Below are 18,598 nucleotides of genomic sequence, written 5' to 3' on the forward strand. Positions count from 1 at the left end.
GAATAATACTGGTCCCAGTACTGACCCTTGAGGCACTCCACTAGATACAGACCTTCAACTAGACTCCGCCCCATAGACTACAACTCTCTGGCTTCTGTCCTTCAGCCAGTTCGCAGTCCACCTCACTACCTGATCATCCAGACCACACTTCCTCAATTTAGCTATGAGGATGTTGTGGGAGACTGTGTCAAATGCTTTGCTGATGTCAAGGTAGACCACATCCACCGCTCTGCCAGCATCCATCCACCGTGTTATTTTCTCATAAAAGGCTATGAGGTTGGTCAAGCATGACTTCCCCTTGGTAAAGCCATGTTGACTGCCCCTCATAATAACCCTCTTATCCTTGACATGCCTTAAGATGGCATCAAGGATAAGGTGTTCCATCACTTTCCCAGGGATGGAGGTGAGGCTGACCGGTCTATAGTTACCCGGGTCCTCCTTCTTGCCCTTTTTGAAGACTGGAGTGACATTTGCTTTCCTCCAGTCCTCAGGCACCTCTCCCGTTTCCCAAGACTTGGTAAAGATGATGGAGAGTGGTCTAGCAATGACTTCCGCCAGTTCCCTCAGCACCCGCGGGTGCATCCCATCTGGACCCATGGATTTATGGATGTCCAGATTGCTCAACTGGTCCCTAACCCATTCCTCGTCGACTAAGGCAAACTGCTCCGTTGACCTGACTTCATCTGAGGTCTCAGGGGTACAGGGCTCTTCAGGACTGCCTCCGGCAGAGTAGACAGAGACAAAGAAGGCATTCAGTAACTCTGCCATCTCTGTATCTTCTGTCACCGGGGCACCCATCGCATTCATCAGTGGGCCTACCTTGCCTCTGGTGTTAGTTTTATCTGCCATGTATTTGAAAAAGCTCTTTCTGCTGTCCTTGACCCCTCTTGCCAGATTTAATTCTAAGGAGGCCTTAGCCATCCTAGCTGCCTTCCTACACCCTCTAGCAGCAGCCTTATATTCCTCCCGAGGGGCCAGCCCCTCCTTCCATGACCTGTAAACTCTGCTCTTCCATTTGAGCATACCCAGCAGTTCCTTATTTAGCCACAAAGGTCTCCTGGCCCTCTTCTTTGACTCCCTACATGTCGGCATGCTCTTGAGTGCGGAATAAGCAATCCTTGAATGCCAACCAACTACCTTGGGCCCCTTTACCTTCAAGCAGCCTTGCCCATGGGATTTCCCCTAGCAATTGCTTGAACAGGCCAAAGTTTGCCCTGCTAAAGTCCAGGGTTGCAATTCTACTTGCTATTGTACTGGTCCTACCACACAAGATCCTGAATTCCACCATCTCGTGGTCGCTGCAACCAAGGCAGCCCTCAACCTTTACTGCTTCGACCAGACCCTCCTTGTTAGTGAGGATGAGATCCAGCAGCGCTCCTCTCCTGGTTGGCTCATCCACCATTTGCATGAGGAAGTTATCATCCATACACTGGAGGAACCTCCTGGACTGTGGCTGGGTTGCTGAGTAGTCCTTCCAGCAAACATCAGGGAAGTTGAAATCTCTCACGACGACCATGGCCTGTGACTGTGAGGCCGCTCTCAGCTGCCTGTAGAAGGCCTCGTCAACTTCCTCACCCTGATCTGGTGGCCTGTAACAGACACCCACAACAGTATCACCCCTGCCAGCCTGCCCCTTAATTCTCACCCACAGACTCTCAACTCGCTCGTCATCTGTCCCTGGATGTTTTTGGGGTTTTTTGGTTTTTTTTTCCTTGGACTTCTCAGATACAGAAAGAATTCTAAAAAAGAATATTTTTCTTTTTTTTTTTTTACAGATTTTTTCTTTTCCTTAATAATTTGGTAGTATATTCCTATTACAGTTGATACTTTGTCTTCAGACTGAAAACCAAAATGATTTGAGGGGTTATTTTGCTCTCTGAAGTCAAGCTTATGCTGTATAGGATAACCAAAATTAAAAAAATCCCATGATTGCTCAGGGTAGTTGGGAGCTCTCCATAAATACTCAAGGAAGCTTCTGCAGAAGGAAGTCCAGGCCTTGGCACGGGCGCGTTAGTGATATACTTTGAAACGTTGATGCGACTTCAGTTAGGACAATTGTACAAAAGTTTCTTAATCTAATTTTTCTGTTAATGTGTTTTGGGTTAGATTATAAAGTACTCAATTTTTATTTTTTTCCCCTTTTAAATATAATTTTCCAAATAAAATCTTTCTTGTTTAAAGTAAGTAGCTCAATGAAGCAATCCATTGTTGAAATGTCAGTTATTTGTAGTTTATACTGTCTTTTTAGTGCAAGTGATTAATTTTTTCCTTTTGTTTTCTAAAGTTTTTTGTTACTCATAAATGTCTCTTCAGAACTTTAAAAAAAAATTATCAATGTTAACGAACTTCAATAAAATAGGAAGGAAAAATGGCTGCACTGTACAGTGCTTCTGTCACTTACATGCATCTACATTTGCATTTTATTTTGAAAAGTGAATGAAGATTCAAAGTATTTTGATATAAAAACTTTTTGGCTTCAGTCTGCTCCAGCATAAGAATTCTGATTCTGTAAGAGTTTCTTTATGAAAAGTTTTTTTTCTTCTGCTAACTCAAAAGAGAAACAGATCTTGAAAATAAAATATTGAGCAATGATACTGCATCTTCACATTTCTAACCTGCTTTTGTATATGTTTTGATAATGACTCACTTATATAGCTGCTTAGAAATCTGAAGTATATCTTGTTTGGTGTGTAGAGTAGTATCAGATTCTTACTGACTTATGTTTTCAGGAATATCAAAGGTGTGCATAAAGTTGAGTTTTTCTAGGGGATAGATAAATCTTTGAAAATGGTCTCTACTGTTTCAGAAAGCATCTGTAACCACTGGGACAGTCTTGTTCAAAGTTCACTGGCTTAAGCATTATTTGAGCTGTGAATGACAGCTTATATTCTAGTATGATGAGAGTTAGAGTATTAAAGAGGGTAAGGTAGCATGATTTTTCACAATATTAGGAATATATTAATGTATTTCACATGCTCTTGCATTGCAGAAGAGAGGCAATGCCTTCAATTTTATTTATTTATTTGTATTTTATAGAAAATGGGATAATCAAATCAGACAAGGTATTTGAAGTGATGCTGGCTACAGACCGTTGCCACTATGCAAAATACAACCCTTATATGGATTCTCCACAGTCTATAGGTAAGAGTACCTTGTAAAAATGATTTAGATTGTTCCAGTTTGCATTACTGTGGCTGCCTTTGTCATATATGTGTTAAGAATGTGAACATAATATTTTAAATCTGGAAGCTTCTGTAGTTCTTTATTCAATACCTTTTAACTAAGTTTCAGTTTGTTATGGAATATAGTTTTTATTTTTTTTATTTTAAAAACATACCTGTATACATCAGGATAAATGTTTTATAGTCAATATTAATAGGTATAAATATATATATTTTTTAAACCACAGCAATTTGTGGTGGTGCAGATAATTTTTAACTACTTAAAAATCATTTGTATCCAGTTTATGTCAGAAACAGTTTCCTTTTACAGAAATGATTCTGTTGAGATCAATGCAGAGTTCCTTAAGCCTTTATATGAGACTTAATTTTTAAAATGAAAATAGGCTTCAAATGGGACAATCTGTTGATAAGACAGTTGTTGTTTCCCATCCAGATCCCAGTTTTATCTTTCCAAGCCAGCAGAATGAATTAAGTGAATATTTTCCTTTTTTTTTTTTTTTTTTTGACACCCTGCCCTAATAGTGAGTGGTGAGAACTATGAATTGTATTAGGATTTTAACAGTTGTATAGGAAAATTCAAGAATTTTTAAAGATTCATAAGCTTTTGAGTATGTATTCATATGTGTGCTTCACAGAAAAGATATAGGTGAGTGTTCTTCCATGTGTTCTCATAGATGTGTGCTGTTTGCAAGATAGATGGGTTATTGTCTCCAGAAGTTGGAGACAATATGGTCCCCACCACATAAAACTCAACTGACAAGTTCAAGCTTTTACACAAGGCCTGAGGGGAAAAGCATTACGTTATTCTGGGACTCATTACTCTTTTGAATTCAACATGCTTGATCAAGCTAAGGCAATATAGTGATGAAATGGAGATTCAAACCGAGGTCCAGGGCAGAACCCTTGTTTTTTTTTTTATTTCCGTCCACAGTTGACGTGGCATAGCTTTGAGATAATGTACTTTAACTCACTTCTGGAGCACCAGTGTAACTGTTCAGGGGTGTGTGTGTGTAATGCCCTGAATGAGGGTGACAGTTAAAGCATTGTATTTTATAGTCAAGGTAATAAAGATTGTGTTGGTCTGAACAATGGTCAACATGTTCTTTCATTCTCTTGCATTACAGGTTTCCAAGCAACAATCAGTGCTCCACATATGGTAAGCTTTAAACTAACCTGATTAGTATAGGTGATTTTATAAACATCAAAATGCTTCTGAAATAAAATATTTATCCTAGCAAATTTAATGAGCAGTTGATTGCAGTGATGTTGTTGTGGACTGCCTACTGGGAGGGCACAGAGAAGATCAAGCTAGACTTTCCTTGGAGATGCACAGTGATAAGATGAGGGGTAGTGGACAAAAAAAAAACAAAAACCAACAAACAAAAACCAAAGAAACGTGGGACATTCTGATCAGTTTCTAGGGTAAAAAACAATTCCCATTGATGGTAGTTAAGCACTGGAACAGGTTTCACAGATTGTGAAAACTATTTTGTGTTATACTAAGAAGCTGACTGGACAGGGCTCTAAGCACCCTAATATAAATTGCTGATATGTTGAAAGAGGGTTGAACTATGGGATTTCCAGAGATCCTTTCCAACCGAAATTACTCTGTAATTTATAAAAGTATAAAAATTCAGAGTGGGTAACAGTGATTTCTATGGTCCAGTATTGCTGTAATGCTTTTAATTCTTTAGACAGGAGAGAAAAAAAAAAAAAGCAGGGGAGTTGGAACTAGATGAGCTTTAAGGTCCCTTCCAGCCCAAACCATTCTATGATTCTGTGGTATGCATTTTGTCCTTGCAATGTTTGGAAAGTGGCAAAACAAAAGTCTGCTTTTCTTGATGAAAACTACCTAGTTGGGTTAGAGTTTACTTAGTTACCAATATAAAAAAAATCAGGAATTTTGTATAGAAATGTTATGATTTTAGTCAAGAAAAGACAGAGAAAGAAGGTACTGTGGCTAAGGGATAAAATAAGTATTAATTATGTTTTCAAAATTTTAATTCATCTAAGTCATAGCCTTTGGATTATCCTTTGCTTAGCGATAGTAGCATATGAAGTGTTAGAGCAAAAAGGAAATGTATCCTCTAAGCAAATGTTGATGATAAATGTTCTAACACTAAATGTTCTAATTACTTGTTTTCTGGGTGTGATGGATTAAGCTGTAAGAGCATGATTATGGCTATCTCTGAAACACTAAAGAACAAATTAGTGTTTGAGTGTGTGACCTAAGCTTAGTTTGTGTAGTGGTCCACCCTGTAGGAAAGCAAAACTCATGAAGTGCGTCTGTAAACTGCTGCATTTCATGTAAGAGCCTGGCTATCTGCTGTTGTGAAAAACTTTTTCCTACTGTTTGATTCAGCAAGTATGCAGGTGATACAAGAGGTAGTTTTAATATACATACACACACAATTTGTAGTCAATGAAATAATAATGATTATATCATATAGTTAACTCCTGCCACCCCCCACTTTTTTTGTAATAGAAAATAATTCTGAAATATCTTGCATGAATCCTCAGTGCATTGGCCAAAATCACTGAAGAAATGAACGTATATTGGGTAAAATGGATACTTAGAATATGTTGAAATTTTCTGTCTCTTTCTTCTTCTCTTAGCATGCATATGCTCTTGAACTTCTGTCTGATCAGTTACATGAAGGAGCCAAAGCACTTGATGTAGGATCTGGAAGTGGAATCCTTACAGCATGCTTCTCACGAATGGTGAGATATTTAATCACTGAACCATCAGAACTGCTTGAACTGCAGCGTAACTCTGAATTGAAGGGGAGGGGAAGAAAGCATCCTTTGTGCAGTGGACTGATGCATGTTATGCAGAAAATAATTTACTCTTCTGGATGTGATTAGTACCTGTTTCTTAGCCTAGATGATACTAGATGGTTGAGTTAAAGGTCTGGTAAATGATGTGATGGTGAAGAAACTGCTTAGAGGGGAAGGGTTTATTTCTTTCTTGTATTTTAGTGATTGCTTTATAGCTTGAAGGAAGGTGATGTTTTGCTTGTCCAGCTCAATTTTTACATTATCTTGTGTGCTATGAATGTTCTTATTGTGATCAATTGTCATGTCTTCCTGCTATGATGAGGGCTTAGTGAGGCTTAAAAGAATCCTATTTCTACAGAAAACTATATTGTATATATATAAATTGTCTCTGAATTTAACTTTTTTTTTTTCTCCTTTCTATACTGTGTGAGCATCACTATAAGTATCCATTTAATTTGTTCTAAGTTAGATATTAATTTGTTTGGGTTTTTTCTGGGTTTTTTGTTTTGGTTTCTGTTTTTTTACATCTTCTCCAAGAAACTTAATCTCTGGGTTGTTCAACCTGTATGTAAGGAATTCTCTGTGGTTCCACCCTATGTTGCATCAGGAAAAGAGATGAAAAACATTGTGATGGATATAACTACAGCATTGTTAGACTAATTTATGTAGTAGAATATAATCAGTTCTTCCTTCTCCATTCCAGGCCTCTGTCATTGCTTTATAACTAGCAGACACCTTTATTAAACTGCCAACTAGATTTTTTTTTTCTTTCTATCTTTCCGAGAAGTTAATTTAGAACATGGTGATGAGATGATAAATTCACATATGAGGTTTTTTGCTACTTAATTTTCTGTTTTCAAGCAACTGATCTGCTGAGTTCTAGTTTCTTTTGTAAAGAACGTGTAGGACTGAGCAATGCACTAGGAAAAGTATTTAGGTTTTTTAAGTGCTAGCTGCAAAATCTAAAAAAAATAAAGGAAAAAAATAAATTTGTAGTTTAGAGGAAATCTTAAGTGTCACTTATTTAACTTCGTGCCTATTGTTTTTCTTCTAACTTTGTAGTAAACAATCAAGTGCTAGTAGTATGCATGGGAACTCCAATCCTGCAAGTGTTAAAACTTTGTCACGGTTAGGTGTATTTCTCGCTAAAGTTACTCATGGAGGAATAGCCATTTTTGATAAGACATGATAAGTTGTGGTGTGCACTTTCTTCTTTTAAAACAGCTACATAAGAAAAGCTGAAAACAGGGCAAGAAGTCAGAATTAGCATAAAAAGGAAATTGCTTTCCAATTTTGCTGACATTAATCATGCTATTCTTCTATTGCCATATGAATGTCACGTTCCTCTTCTGAATTCTTCTTGGTGGTATGCTGTGGAAAGCCTTACGAGCATGTGTCTTGTGAAACTGGATAAATGCCTTTGTTCTGTTTGATAACAGTACTATGCAATATGGGTCTTGCTTCATCCACTTGAATGAATGTAGATAAGACAAGATGTACTGCTCTGACTTTCTCTGTAAAGTTCTTTTAAACTGTAACAAAAGTTTGAAAGATGTATATTATAGGGAATGATGGTAAAGTGTTTTTCTATCAAAATTCAATTGGATATGTGCTTACTGGATCATGTGGGTGTTGCTTCTCTGTCTACTTGAGATCTCAATGAAAAGCTTGCATTTGTAGCACAAGTACCTAAATGCACATTGATGTCATAAGAGCTTTGCTCCTGTGATGATAATCTCATTGGTGGTCGTCTTGGGAAAGCTTTATGTTTACTTAGTCTAGTAAAGCTTTAAGATTTATTTTTCTTTGTTCAGATTTTGATGTTAAACTGCTGTGATAAACTTAACTACATAGCATACAATTTTAAGTTTATATGCTTTTAAAGGTTGCTGGCAAATTAAAGTAATTGTATTTTTCATCCTGTAAGTACTGGAATTATAAAAAGTGGTGTATATATTTAATTTTAACAAACCACGGAGATCCCCAAAATTGTGCCATTTTGCTATTGTTTCAATTGCACACATTTCAAGGTTCCAGGCAATAGGCAGAGGTAACTGATTGAGGACTTAGAAATATCTTACTGGACTATGACATGCAGCAGGAGGTTCTCGTGCTATCGCTATCTTGCTAAATTTGAATTTCTGTGATGTTACCTTCTGTTGGACTACACTGAATCTTTTGCCAGCTTCTGGTACAGCTAACTGCCAGGCATTCCTCCAGATGGCAACCTGTGGTTGTCATGCGAAAAACTTGCCATGTGTCTTGCTCTGTTTCAAAGGCTAGGCTGGTGAGCTTCTACTTGAAAAAGAAGAGCTAACACTGCTCTCTCTTTTTTTCTTTTTTTTTTTTTTTCCTGACATAGCACTTTTTCATAATGAAACAGAAAAATCCCCATGGTGTCAATAACCAGTTATTAATTTTCCATGTCTTGGCAACATACAAATATAAGATACAGAAATGTAACCAATGGGTTCAAATGTGACCAAAGACAGAGTTTTATACAACAACATGGGCTGATAGGACATACTCTGCCATTGTGTTATTTGAACTGGATCCTGTTAAAAATGATCAGATTTTAAGATTTGGATTCTTTCTCCTCTCCCCAAAATTGGATTTTTTTTCTAGAATGAAGACCCAATTCCAGAAGAAATGCCTGTAGTGGAGAAGTTTTGCTAGTAGACCTTTTTTTCCCCCTCAGACTGACTACACAGATCTTTCATGACCTTTTGTGAGTTATGAGCTCTCAAAAGTTCCACTCTTCCTATGGAAGAGAGCTATAAAACTCAAAGTAGACTAATGAATGCAATGGTAGGTGGAAGGTAATTTGTCCCTGACTATTAATTAGTGCATTTGCTCCTGAAAGAATAGGACTCTTGAGAACTTAGAAAAAGATGCATGACTTTCTATTTTCCTTGAAGTAAGGTCTTCTCTAGAAAAACCTTAATCTTTAAGTATGTTTATTCAACATGAAAGAAGATTAGTTCTAGTCTTTGTCCTTGAAGTTGTTACTTTCTATTGGAGGTAGTGCAAACACTCATGATCAAATCTGACTTTTAAAAATTCAAAGATGAGATCTCCACTAATAATATAACTTAATTGAATTATGTCTCAAAAAAACCATGACTATAACAAGCATTTATAAGACTGTACTGGAAAATTCTAATTACCAGTTGCTTCTAGCAGTCAGGGTGTGTCATTCCAAGCAGTAGTTTTAGTAACGTTGGGGAAAATATACTTACTACTTCAGTGGTTTTGTTTTTATTTTAGAGAAATGGGCTCAGGTGATAGAAATACTCATTCTGTAAATAAATCTAGCAGAAATTATTCAACTGTATATTTTTATTCCAGGTGGGTCCCAAAGGACAAGTTGTAGGAATTGATCATATCAAAGAACTAGTAGATGACTCAATAAATAATGTCAAAAAAGATGATCCCACATTGCTGTCTTCAGGAAGAGTGAAACTGATTGGTGAGCATCAGACTGATATACTTACTAATTAAACTGATATTCTTTCTAGCAGCTGGTTGAAAATGACTAGAATTGGAGGTGATTAAAAATTCCAATTGAAGAAGTTAAGCCAAAGAAAGAAAAGCCAAATGAATATTTTAAATCAAAATCATCTTAAGGCCTTTGAAGAATATAATCTTCGCACAGTTTTGAGAATATGACTTCTGGTAATGTGAAAGAATATGTAATTATACTACTAGAGAAGCTTATCAGGGAAATGCTTTCCACTTCACCTGTGGAAGGTCTGTCATGTGAATTTGCTACTTAAAATTGGGTTTGAATTCACAACTTTGCTTGAATAAATATACTGTCATCTAAATTTGCCTGGTTTAACAAAACCTGTATACTTCTGATAGAGTAATGGAGAAAGCTGCACTCAGAGTGGAAAAAGTACCAAATTGGCAGTATGCATCACTGAAGTTTTTTACTTGTTTTTAAAATTAATGGTATTTGCATGTTAGGGAAGTGATAAAATGACACCAAACTACTGTAATTCAAATAGCATTATTTCCTCTCAGTAACTCTAAAATTATACAGTGAATTGTTTTAAATAATACTTCTTTTGACAAAAGGATGGTTTAGTGGGGTTTTTTTTTCTTTTTTTTTTTTTTTTTTTAAGAAAAGAAAGGTACAAAGCTGGCAGGAGGAAAGCATTCCCTTCATTATCATTGTATTCTTTAAATTTAAAAAAGAAGTTGAAGATCTGGAGTATTTTTGAGGTTTCTTGCAAGAGTGTTTGGAAAAATGACTGTGGTGTTTGGCTCTTACCTTAATTACCTTCTGCTTCTTGGTAATTTTTTTTTTTTTTTGGTAAATGAGTGACTTTTCCGAATAAGATTTTAATTGTTTTTTTCAAAATAAGCCAGTCTACACATGTTCTTGTACACATGTTAAAAAAATGCAGTGCCCCTCGCTAAGAACACTTTATGCCTTAAGCTTTCTTGGAAAAGAAGTTATCCTGAGTCTGTTGCGCTGGAGAGGAGAAATAGGGGGATAATTTTCATTGTTGCTGTATGAGAGAAATTTGGACTTACGCTTCTGATCATACCTACAGTGAACCTTGATACTCTTGGGAGACTAGAATTCTAAGTAAATATCTTCATTATCCCTATTATGTTTGACTTTGTAGCAGGCTGACTGAGAGACTTCTGAATAGTGTTGCTGTGTGGTACTTCTAAAAAAGTTCAGATGGACAAGAAACACATTTGTAAGTTAGGTGGAAAGGAAGAATGTTTCAGCTGTGCTGAATTTCTGGAAATTTGAATTTCTTAGTTTGGTGTGGAGCTAGAATCCAGGGCTGTTTTTTAAAACAACAACACCTTCCCCAACACAGAAAAATACCCTAAAAACCCAGGGTTAATTGGTGATGGGAGGTATGTCAGTTGCTGGCTTTCCATAAGCATGCTTCAGGCACTCTCCATTGCTTTGTCACACCTCTCATATACTGTAACTGCATTTCAGAAGCAACAACATTATTTTGGGGTGCCTCAGTAATAGAACAGCACTGAGAACTTGGCATAAGTAACTTAGGGTATATCTATTACTAGTTTGTGGGGTGTTTTGCTGGTTTTGGTGTGTGGTTTGCTTTTGTTTTGTTTTGGGGGTTTTTTGGTTTTTTTTTTTTTTTTTTTTTTCTTCTTAAAATGAGGAGGGTGCCTTTGAGGTGAATCTTAAATGCTTTCACTCACCACACTTGGCCTTACAGGCGAGTACTCTTGGAGAACACGAACTCTGATTTCTTTAGGATGAAACTAGCCTGGATTATGTGCTCTGAAAAGCAACCAAATATGTTTGATTTGTTAATGGATATTAAGCCAGTTAGACTGGAACTAGACCAGAGCAGTCAGTCAGTCTGAAATGCCAATGTTGCATGAACATCAGGTTCTCAGCAAAAACTGTTTTTCTGGACAGATCTGCTTCTATTGTATTGCACTGTTTGCTGATGCAGACATAGCCGGGGGATGAGAGTATTATAACCACAGTGAAGTAGTTTTCTTCTGTTTCTGTGCTCGTGATACAACTCCATGGAAAACAAGTCCACATAGAGACACTGAAGGCTTGAGTACCACTATCAGAAGATCAGGTCTAGGTTCAAAAACAAGCTACAAAACCCTTTTATGTCAGAAAGTCCTGTCCTGACATTACTTCTCCCCTCCTCAGCACCCACTACCCATCACTACGATTACTTCATTAACAGGTGGCATATAACTAGATATCTAAGTAGGACAGGGGATGTTACTTAGGATGCAAGCACAAGCTCAAAACTTGGGCTGCTGTTTCCCTTTGGACATTGAATAATATAATATTTTGTATCACATTGAATATATAAATGCCAACTTTTTAATTTTTTTTTTAATTAAAAAAAAATCTTCTGGATATCTAAAAATGTGTTCCCATTGTGAGTTGATATCTACCTGACTACTGTAGTCAGGAAATTTTTGTTGATGTTAAAAGTGAAGAGCCATGCTGTGCATGGTGCATACGAAGAAGCATGAATTTAGTGTTGGTGGTATTTGTGCTGATTCTGAAGATGGTAGGGTTTGGACTAATCATTCTAAGAGTAAAGGGTTTAAATGTTTTGGATCCTTTTCAGTGCTGTCAGTAAAGTGATAAGATGTGCACAAGTCACATTGAGACTTCCCTGGGCAGCACACAACATGCGTTTGACTCACAGAATACGAGTGTTCCTTTTCAACTTAGCAGTTTCTTTCACAATTTAACAATCTCTTTTGTCAACAGATTCATACTGGAGGTTGCTACTTCTAATGCCTACTGCTGCAGGTTAGGGAGTGAGGGTCTGTCTCCTTGTGTAACTAACAGAATTCAAAGCAGTATCTGTATGGTTGAGCTAAAGAAGTCTTTTCCCATTGCCTTCTCTGATGGGACAGCAGTTGATACAGTAACAAATCACTTCTTCCTCTTTAGAGGAGGTGTACAATTGTCCTGCTTTAAACCCAGCTGGCAACTAAGTACCATGCAGCTGCCTGCTCACCAACCTTCCGAAATACCCATTTGGCTAGTTCGGGTCAGGTGTCCTGTCTCTGCTACTTCCTGGCTTCTTGTGCCCCTTCTCACTGGCAAAGCATGAGACTGAAAAGTCCTTGATCAGAGTAGCATTACTTGGCAACAACTGAAACATTGGTGTGTTATCAGCATTGTTCTCAGACTAAAGCCAAAGCATAGCCCTGCACCAGCTACTAGGAAGAAAATTAACTCTGTTCCAGCTGAAACCAGGACAACAGTGCCACTAAGACATAAGCAAATATAAATTATATACTTGACTGCATTAAGGTAGTTGTTCCAGTTGAATCCACTTTGGCAGAGTCAGAGATGAAGCCCTGCAAATACTGGAACTTTCACTACTGTCAACAGCAGTAAAAGCTGACTTAGTGGAACTGGTGATCAATAGCCATGAGTTCTCTTGAAACATTGGTAGTTCTTGCTTGGCAGCTTCTGCCTGTGGCCCTTGGTCCAAACTTGTGCTGGTCAGAAGTGATGATTTGAGGAAATAAGTTGCTGAGTTTTTAAGGGGCTTCTCAGCTACTGAGAAAATTTGCTGTATCCTTAAGCTTTGGGTGTAGGAGGTCTTTGAATGGTCTTGTTTCAGAACCTAATATGAAAGCTGGCAAACTTCCCAATTCTGATTGTTCAAAGGAGCTGTCCAGAACTTCCTGTACACTCTTGGGTACTTGAGGGTGCTATGAGTGTTCAGGTGGCCCTCTAGCACTGAGATCAAAATGAAACCTGATATGGCCACCATATGTTTTTCCTGCCTTCTGAGTTGTTGGAAGGCAAGAAGTTGACAAATTTTCAGCCTCTGACAGGGTCCTAGAACTTCTGTTGACTCCTTCAGCCTTTTGATTATGCTCTGATAATAGTGATTGCATGGAAGTCGAAGTTCAGTCTGAAAACAGGAAATCCCAAACAACTACTTGTACTGAGCAAGAGGACTGTGTTCGTTAGCTTCATTGCTTTTTCATCTTAGCTGATTCCTGGGACTTCAGTGCTGAGTATGAATTTATGAATGATTTAGCCTCACTTCCTTTGTTCCTAAATAACTCCAGAGAGAGCTTGCCTAACGCTCTGAATTTCATGTTGGCTTCCTGTAAATACTGTGAATTCACATTATCATCTTTCAAAGCTTCACTTGTGGTCTAGTTTAGCTTGCTACATTTCGGTGGCTTAAAAACCCCAAACTCTTCCTCTTTCATCCTGCATAACTGCAATAGTATGAGACATCTGTAACAGGGAGCTTCTTGAAGCAGCATCGGTAGCTGTCTGAATAACTTAATTACTCCTAATAATTTCCAAGCAGCCACCTGGAGCTTGATCTGATGAGTGTTTGATGTGGCTATGCATGTTTGTCCAGGAAGGATAGTATGACCCATCTGCTGACAAAGGGGGATGCATGGGGATTAGTGTGGTACTGCATAAATTTATGCATGTAGGTGTAGATTTTCATTCTAAACTGGTAGCGCAGTTATAGGTGTATAGCCTATGTGAATACTTGCTCACTATTGTGAATACTTTCCTCACCTTTGGAGTCTTCTGATGTGTGCTGCTGAGATTTAATGCATTAGATTTATAATTTGCCTTGTATTTAAGAATTTTGTGCATGAAGGCAAGACAAAGCAAAGCATATTTTCCAAGAAGGTAAATTAGGGGAAAAGTTGCCTGTATTGGAATGGTAGGGCATATAAATGCTTAAGTATCTTTTCTGGGTGGACCACATATTTCCAAGAACTTTTGTTATAAATCTATGCATTCTAATTTCAGGCATTTAGTATTTTATATCTTTTATAAGTGTGTGTGTGTATGTATGCATGAGGGTGTTTTGTTGCATCTCTTTTGCAATTGTGTTTTTAAACTGACCTCTTGTTATTACTGCTCAGCAGAATTTTAGTTGAAATCGGAGCATAGATTTTTATCTGCTGTATAGGTATGGGAGGTTAGCTGTATTCTCCACTCCTTTTGAAAATGTTAAAAAACTGTTTTCTTGCAGTGGGAGATGGAAGAATGGGATATGCAGAAGAAGCTCCCTATGATGCAATTCATGTAGGAGCAGCAGCACCAGTTGTGCCCCAAGCAGTAAGCTTTTTATATTTTGTGTTTCTCTTAGCTGTAAAGACTATTTTACATGTGTATACATGTAAACTATGTATATATTTTAAAAATATATATTAAATATATATTATATATATTATATATATTTTAAAATATACATGTGTATACATGTAAAATACTTGGTAGACTTACACTGCTGGGAGCATCAGTGGGCAGTGTGGTATTACTGTATGGTGGTGGGGGGGTTGTTTCTGTTACAATTTGGCTTCCTGTTGGTTTGCAAAAGCTGTGTGTTCTAATAACTCCTCTAAATAAAGATTTTTAAATTACTTGTGCACAACTCTCTATTACAACAATGAACTGGAGCATTTTATTTTAAAAATGTATTTGTTTTTATCAGACACTGAATTACAAAATTTAAGTTTTGTTTCCCGGGTTCCAAGGTATTGAGCCTGTTGGAAAAGTAACATGCTCAGCTGGAAATACCAACGATGCTATGTGTTCATAGCTTTCTGAGTGGTTACAGGCCAGTTCTTGCTAAAGAAACCAAAGTAACTAGGGACTTTAGAGTTTGCATACTTGAAGTCCCTTCTTGCAGACTTTTTTTCCTATTCCTTTTATCAGGTGAATGGGAATAGGTGCCATGATTGTACTATGCTAGATACCAGCAAAGTTTTTCTTAAATCTGAATTTTAAAGGGATAGTGAAGGACTGGAGGTTTGAGGTGCTCTAGACAGGTTAGACAGTTCCAGACACTGGTGGTTGGTTTGGTTTTCTTCTTTTGGGGTATGTGGGAGGTGTGGTGTTCCCAGTAAAGTTTTGACAGGTGACAATTACAAAGGTAATGTAAAGTTTAGTAGTGAATGAAGCAGTTCTTAATTATAGCTTCTGTTAGTAACAGGGCTTAAGATTTTTTTTCCATGGTGTCTGGGAAGTACTGAATTTTCCTTGAGACTACTGCCATCAGCTGCCTCATGTAATTATGAAAGCAAATCTAATCCAAGCATTTTTCTCATATACTTTCTTACTTGTTACTTGTCTTACTCATATTCATATATTTTAGACTAGTTTTGTAAAATCTCTTCCATTCACAGAATGAAAGAGGAGCTGTTGGGTAGCGAGTGTGTTGTAAAGAACTTAAAATTTTTCCAGGAAGATAAATTTAAAAACAAGTCACAAATCTAAAATCTTATTCTGAAGGTTCAAGGATCAAGTTGGGGTTCAGTTACCCCAGAAATGCTGGGCAGTGGGCCTGTACTGATGCACAATAAGTATCAAACAGTTAAAACTAGCAGTTTAAAAAAATTGAATCTATTGTAAAAATAATTCAGGATTTACATATTTTTCTCCTCTTACATAGAAACTAAAACTGCAACCAACTCAGTTAGTCTAATTACTATTTTACCTTTTTTGTAATTACATGAAATTATTGTTTCTATAATACCAGTTGTTGTATTATGTTGTTGAGATACTCTCATTTCTAGTGCATGTTTTTACTTTTCCTGCATAATAGTAGATAGATGCATGGTGGAAAACTGTTAATGTAACAAACTTTGAATTCAGCTTCTCTGAAATTGCTGGTTACATTCTGATTTCTGTGTTGTGTTCTAGCTTATAGATCAGTTAAAACCTGGCGGAAGATTGATATTGCCAGTTGGCCCTGCAGGGGGAAACCAGATGCTCGAACAGTATGACAAACTAGAAGATGGCAGTGTCAAAATGAAGCCTCTGATGGGAGTGATATATGTGCCTTTAACAGATAAAGAGAAGCAGTGGTCCAGGTGGAAGTGATTTTCTGTTCCACTTACTTCTTCCACACACACACAAGGTGAAAGGGTGTGAATTTTAAGCAGATAGACTGCAAGGCCTGCCTTTGCTGCTGTCATTGCTTTCTGCTCCATACCATGACAAGTGACTCAGTCTGCATTGCTACATCACCAAAAGGAGGTTATGCTAAGTTTGAGTTAATTTAAAAGCAGAAAAAAAATATTGCATGTGTTGCACTTTGTCTCTTTCAGACATATTTTATTTAGTCCTTGGTGTGTTAAAGTTTCTTATTTGTTGTTTTGAATAGAGGTGTTGTATTTCTTAAATTAAACTTCCTTTTAATGAACTTTTTATAAGTAGCTTGCCCAGTAATTAGGGTAAAGTGTAAAATACTACTTCAGAATACATACTGGTTTTTTTCCTGTAAGTTAGTGGTAATTGGGTGCCTTTTATTTTATTTTATTTTATTTTTCTGAAGTGTCACAAATGAAGAAAAATCTTTGTAAAGACTTTTGTGAGAAATATAGATAATCTTGCAAGCACTTTTACCTCAGCCCCAAGTAGCAGAAAGCGGAGAAGGTAATCCCTTCTCCCCTAGAGTATAAATATAGTTGAGTAGTGTTTGGAAATTTTTCTTGGACACGTTATTAAAAGTCTGTCATTGTCTCTGATGGGGACATATTTGTGTTTGCCAACACAGCAAACTCTAAAGGCCTTTCTATGGGTAGTAACCCTCCCAGTTTGCTGAATTGAGTGGCCAATAACATAGATATAACACAGCTGTCAGCTTAAACCATGCTATGCATTAGTATGCAAATGAACAAAGCAGCAGTCCTGTTTTGCTTCCTGGCAGAAAAACCTTGTGAATGTATTATCTGTGTAAATGAAGTGCATAGATGCATACTGAGTTCTGAAAACAACTCTTGATCTTTATAACTCCAAAATTTAGATTTTGGTTTTGGTTTGTTTCTTTGTTGTGGTGGGTTTGTTTTGTTTTGGTTTGTTTTTCCCCACTTGATATTCTGCAGTACAGCTTCTGGTTGGGATATGTGAACACTTAGAGTTTAAGCTATTCAAATGTCCATTCAAAGTACAAACAAAGCAGTTTGCATTACTGCTGCTTACTGAAACATCATTTCAGTGCTTCTTGGATTACTGTATAGCCACCATGTACAAACTACTCTTAGGACTACTTTAATGAGTTCCTGCTTAGTTTCAAAGCTTGTGAAGCATGCTCATTATTCAGATGTTTTGTATTTGTTATGCAAGTGAATACTTTGTCCTCGAATATTGCCAATATTCCCTCAGGGTGGTACTTGGGGGTTTCCTGCCTCTTGTAAGGCTTTGGAAGTCTTGCTTTGTGGTTAGTTTCCTCCTCTTGCAAATTTAGTGGACTTTATTCAAGTTTGGAGTCCATGTGCTTGGCTTACTCTAGAAAAGAGAAGTGTTTTTCTCAAGCCTTTCTTTGTCCAGAGAGGTTTACAGATTTTTTTTCTGAATTTCCACCTGATCTGCTTATAATAGCAATTGTTTTGGTTTTGTTTGAGGATTTTTTTTTTGTAGCAGCAATGTGTGTTCAATAAACACAATTTATAAGAAGAGTTTCTGGAGTGGCAGTGGTTATCCTTTGCTGCTGCTGAAGGTGGTGTAGTGTATTAGGGACTAGAATTCTAAGATCCTTGCACCTATTCTGTGCGGTTTTGTACTCTTTTTCTGTGCTAGCTCAGGAAGAAGTAATACATTATCTTTGAGCTTTCTTCAGTCAGGAGTATTGTAGGGTTCTTTTCTGCAGATTTTCTTACCAGTTTCTCTTGTTTTCTGAAATGCTTCTAGGTTTTTATTTTTGATTTAAATGTTAAGAATATACACTGGTGTTATCAGAAGAGGTAAGTGCTTAGCCTGAAGGGTGACCTTGATCACTGCAGTGACACAGAGGCTGGTTTTTCCTATGTACGTTTAAATTTGGTTCTGACTTGGAAATCTCTGTTAAAGGAAATCTCAGAAGTCCACTTCTTGTAATGTTGTTTCTTCTTTAATTGTCCTTTTTGTGATCTGAAAAAAATCCCATTCCCTTCTCAAGAATAGCTGCCCTCACTGCTGACCTTACAAGAGTTCAAATCTGTCTTTTTTGTTGTTTTTCCCTATTGGTGAGTCCAAAGTATATGGTCAACCAGCTGTTGCTAAGGAAAGTCCTAATCATAAGTCAGCAGTTCTTATCTATGCTAGCATCAAAGATGAAAGAGGTATTTTCCTAATGCAGATAACTTTCATGATGTGAAATGTTGGTGTCCCTTCGCAA

General features: G+C 37.2%; 1 protein-coding gene across 2 annotated transcripts in view; it reads left to right on the plus strand.

The window, feature by feature from the left end:
- Positions 1-18,598, plus strand: part of PCMT1 (protein-L-isoaspartate (D-aspartate) O-methyltransferase) — a gene marked incomplete at its 5' end in the record, with an annotated part of 36,737 nt that overhangs the window by 10,004 nt on the left and 8,135 nt on the right. The window contains 6 exons of one of the 2 annotated variants that reach the window (XM_080617066.1): positions 3,037-3,141; positions 4,307-4,338; positions 5,799-5,903; positions 9,309-9,429; positions 14,471-14,556; positions 16,144-16,360. In XM_080617066.1, the coding sequence (XP_080473192.1) occupies positions 3,037-3,141; positions 4,307-4,338; positions 5,799-5,903; positions 9,309-9,429; positions 14,471-14,556; positions 16,144-16,323 (629 nt within the window). In that variant the 3' untranslated portion in view covers positions 16,324-16,360. The remainder of the gene's footprint in view (positions 1-3,036; positions 3,142-4,306; positions 4,339-5,798; positions 5,904-9,308; positions 9,430-14,470; positions 14,557-16,143; positions 16,361-18,598) is intronic. The other variant, XM_080617065.1, reaches the window with a different exon arrangement.

This window comes from Psittacula echo (assembly GCF_963264785.1).
Source record: "Psittacula echo genome assembly, chromosome: 4".
In the NCBI taxonomy this organism is placed as follows: Eukaryota; Metazoa; Chordata; class Aves; order Psittaciformes; family Psittacidae; genus Psittacula; species Psittacula echo.